The sequence below is a fragment of the Eurosta solidaginis genome, chromosome 2 (genome assembly GCF_040869045.1).
Source record: "Eurosta solidaginis isolate ZX-2024a chromosome 2, ASM4086904v1, whole genome shotgun sequence".
NCBI classification, from domain to species: Eukaryota; Metazoa; Arthropoda; class Insecta; order Diptera; family Tephritidae; genus Eurosta; species Eurosta solidaginis.
Window position 1 is genome coordinate 212403958 of NC_090320.1, and position 4744 is coordinate 212408701.

The 4744-nt window shown below is 39.6% G+C and overlaps 1 protein-coding gene across 1 annotated transcript; it reads left to right on the forward strand.

The window, feature by feature from the left end:
* Positions 1–961: 961 nt before the first annotated feature.
* lwr (lesswright) lies at positions 962–2390 on the forward strand. The gene is made up of 2 exons (XM_067769863.1): positions 962–1095; positions 1155–2390. The coding sequence occupies exon 2, from the start codon at positions 1314–1316 to the stop codon at positions 1791–1793; it is 480 nt and encodes a 159-aa protein (XP_067625964.1). The 5' UTR covers positions 962–1095; positions 1155–1313; the 3' UTR covers positions 1794–2390.
* The last annotated feature ends 2354 nt before the right edge of the window (positions 2391–4744 follow it).

Below are 4744 nucleotides of genomic sequence, written 5' to 3' on the forward strand. Positions count from 1 at the left end.
TTAAAACCCCTTTCATTATGGTCCACCCCTGTTGAAACAGCAAGTTTCCTTGGACTCCGTTAGAGGATATTGATGACAATTTTGGATCGGTCGCGGCTGTTAAGCGCCAAATACACGACACGAACATTTCCGCGAACATTCCGCAATCTTGTTCGCAGCTTTGGCCATACACCATACGAACTTTTGGCCGAACATTAGTTCTCTTTCAGACAGCGATGAATACGGACAACAATTGTGCTGCAGCAATATTTTACTTTTCCGCGCACGTCTGTTCCGTTCAGAAATTACTACGATTATGAGCTATTTCGCCATACACGCACGAACAGTTCGCGCAAATGTTCGCCAAAAATTAAAATATTTTGATTTTTGGCGAACATTTGCACGAACTGGCAAACATCACCATACACGACAGAAAAGGTCGCAGAAACATGACATAACGGGAATGTTCGCGGAAATGGGTAGTAGTGCAGTTTACGGCACCCACCCTAAAGTCGGGCCAAGATTTTCGAGTCAGGTATCAAAAGACGCGTAATAAATTTTATCTCTGTCCGGAGATATTTGCAGTTGAAGTTGGCGATTTTAATGTGGTTGTTGTTGTGTTTACCCACAAAAAAAATTGTGCATCACCGTGGCAGTAGCCAGTAGACATGAATACGCGTCTTTTGATACCTCACTCGAAAGTTTTGGCCAAATTTCGGTGGGTACCGTAAACTGCACTAATACCTGGAAATGTTCGTGTCGTGTATTTGGCGCTTTAGGTTGGGCGAAGCACTGCTACAACAACATCAACATAGCGGGATAGCGGGTATCAATTTGTTGGTACATTTGCATTTTAAATTGTTATCGGTATCTGGATCACTTTTCATTGGAATGCGAGGATTGTGAAAGGAATGCAACCTTGCACTGACGCTAATAATTCAGCGTTTTCTAGCAGTTTTCTTGCAGCTGTCACTTTTGACAATTTCCTTCACCCATACACCACCACATTTTTATTCGGTCGCTGGGAATAAGCGGTAAAATTTCTCTAGCAGTGGATTAAAAACGAGAAACTCTGCGTGTTAAAAGAAATAAAACAAGTTATTTATATAAAAAGGGGTACAACATAAATTGTTTTCGCGTTTGTATATAGATTTCTAAATATTAACGCATTGCAGGGACCTGAAAAGACGCAGAGAAAAAGTTCAAAAATTTCAAGATTGCCGAGGAATACATCATCGTACGTTGTTCGGGAATTGAACAAAAAGAACAAAAGAGAATTAAGCAAAAAGCCACATTTAAGCTGGGAGTGTGAAAAGCTTAACTTTTGAAACAAAATGTCTGGAATAGCAATTACCCGATTAGGCGAGGAACGTAAAGCATGGCGTAAGGATCATCCTTTCGGTTTTGTTGCACGCCCAGCCAAAAACCCTGATGGCACATTAAATCTTATGATTTGGGAATGCGCTATACCCGGAAAGAAAGGCACAGCTTGGGAAGGTGGTCTGTATAAATTGCGAATGATTTTCAAAGACGATTATCCTACATCTCCACCAAAATGTAAATTTGAACCGCCACTATTTCATCCAAATGTGTATCCGTCCGGAACGGTTTGTTTGTCACTATTGGATGAGGAGAAAGATTGGCGTCCCGCCATCACCATCAAACAAATATTGCTTGGTATACAAGATCTGTTAAATGAACCGAATATAAAAGATCCAGCGCAAGCAGAAGCGTATACAATCTATTGCCAAAACCGTTTGGAATATGAAAAACGTGTGCGTGCACAGGCACGTGCTATGGCTGCAACTGAATAAAAGAAAAAATAAAATGCATTTCGCACATCCATAAATATAAATAAAAACACAAACACCATTTATTAATAGTTGAAGACGACGATAAGAATGAAGGTAAAGCTGTTCAAGGAGAAGTACCAGGTAGAAGTAAAAATCACAATGGGGTGCGTGTTAATACCACGTCATGTAAATAGTGATTTAAAAAAAGCTTTTCTTTTGAAAACGCTCCAATATAAATGCTCGCCACATTAAGTGAGTGCGAATAAAAAAAATTATATTATAACTGCATTACTACTTTTGTCTAAATATGCTCCCTATTTTAATGCAAATAAATTTATTGTATTTATTGCGTATGAATTCCAGAAGAATGAGATGGAAATAAAAAATATGTAATGAAAATATGAGTGTCTAGATGCATTGCTTGCAATTCGGCTCTACATCTAAGACAAAGATTTTTATTATGAATTCTTAAATTACGTCATTCTAAGCTTGGGATTACATATTTTAATTTTAAAACAACCTAACAATCTTTAATATACCTTAACGAGAAGCAGCGATTTAATTTTTATAAATAAATACATATTAAAAACAAATACAATTCATAATTTAAATTACAAAGTTGTTCATATTTTTTACATAATAAATCATGGGTACGTAGACAACAAGATCTCGCTGACATTCCCTTCCCTGTCATACCAATGGAACTAAAGTTGTAACGCTCATCGAATTTCTAATGCAGTCTTCAATTAGTTAAGAAACAGCCAAGAAACAAGACAATAATGCTTCCTCAACACATCAAAATGTGCAAAGTCAAGACTGACTACTTGGTCCAGTGACAGACCTGCAAGAAGAAACGAAATAATTGGGTTGCGGAAGTTGTGAATTGCGCTTATAAACCCCTTGAATCCCTAATTTAGCGACTCTTAAAGTGCTTTCGATGATGGCATGTCGGCGAAGCTTCGGCTTAAGCTCCGTTTACGTTACCTATTGTGTGTTTGGGTGTCCGGGAGTGCCGGTTATTTCAAACCACAGAGTGCTGAGTGTTTGTGTGCAAGAGATAATTGCACCTACCGGAGTGGTATAGCCTAGTTCTGAACAGATGTCTACCTCGTAAATTCTTCAAAATCTTTGTGGCTCCTCATTTTGTAGCCCGCGTCTCCCCTTCTCATTCTGACAACAGCACACAAATAGGACAGGTCAACCATGTCTTTCACCGCGATGTTTCCATTTAATATAGACTGCTCCGATCACCATGCACTTCCGTGTCTTCCCTTCTCATTCCGGGACTAGAACACAAATTAGACAGTCAACCAAATCTCCATCTGTTGTTGTTTTTGTTGTATCGGGGTACCTCAGGGTAGCATTCTTGGTCCTCTTTTATTTCTGCTCTTTATTAATGACATTGGTTCCTGCTTTAATTCGTGTGATTTCCTTTTATATGCACACGATCTTAAGATTTTTCTTAGATTTAATGGCCCGCAGATGCAGTGCTCTTACAAAATGATCTAAATAATCTTGTTGTTTGGTGTAATGCCAATAATCTCTACTTAAATGTCAAAAAATGCTTTCAAATGTCTTTCTAAATCATCTACCTTGCATTCCACGCCCTATGGCATTTCAGGTGTTCCACTGGCTTCTGTCAAACAATTTATTGATCTAGGTGTTGTCTTCGACACCTCTTTCTCCTTCGTTAGTCATATCTGTTATGTCCTTCCGAAAGCTTTCAGGAATCTTGCCTTCCTTCACAGATATGCAAAATACTTTAAAGATCCCTATACCAGGAAGGCACTTTTGTATTTTTTATCTCTTTAGTTCGCTCAAAATTAGAATACGCCTCAGTTGTCTGGAATCCTATCTATAGTGGCCACTCTGCCAGAATAGAGAGAGTTCAAAGAAAATACATTAGATTTTGCTTATTTTCTATTAACTTTGCCGATCCAACCCCATCCTATTACTCGCGCTGCATACTTATCAATCTCCAGTCTCTTGAAACCCGGAGAGCTGCACATCTACTAATGTTTGTTTATGATCTCATCACTGGCTCTTTGGATTGTTCAGCTCTCCTAGCTAAAGTTAATTTTAATGTACCTAATAGGTGTCTTCGTGCTTTCTTGCCCTTTTACTTGCGTGTCGGTAGAGCTAACTATTGCATGTTCGACCCCGTTTTTCCGCGTACCTAGCGAACTTAACAGACTCAGTGAGTTCCGTTCTTGATTTCTCTTTGTAGAGAAGTACGTTCAAGTCTTCTCTGGAATTGTGCCTGTAATTTATTTTTATATATTTATTTAATCTCAATGTTATCTTTGTTTTTTTTTTTTTATTATTTGCACGTTAATTACATATATGTATAAGTTTGACTATATAGTTTTAATATCTTTTAATTCATTTGTATCTAGTCTGTAAGATTCTTTTTGATCATAGACTTAATACACTAAACTAAACTAAACACTCCCCGCAGGCCCTGGGGAGTGTTATCGATGTTGATGGTCCTTTGCCGTTCCCGTACCAAGCCCGACCATCTCAGAAACGATTTGTTATGACCACATGCGACCTTCTTTGCCATACCGCCCTCCCACCACCCTAGATCCATGAGGAGTTCGGGGTCGCCAGAGCCTCGGCTGTTAATGCAACAGGATTCACCATGGATAGGTGAGGTTGACAGTTTGGAGAAGCTATATATTGCGCTGGTAACCTGAAAGGGTTGCGCTACACAACCCCTTGAATCTGGTATGTTAGTCGCCTCTTGCGACAGGCATACTTACCGGGGGTATATTCTGACCCCCTAATCAGCTGGGGGGCACCACACGACGTCGGCCGACTTGGTATGCCTGTCGTAAGAGGCGATTAAATACCCAAATGTTTCAAGGGGTTGCCAGCGCAATTTGTAGCTTCCCCAACCTCCCCTAGCCATGGCAAATCCTGTTTCTTTAGCAGCCAAGGCTCTGGCGACCCCGCATCTATGAAACTATGGG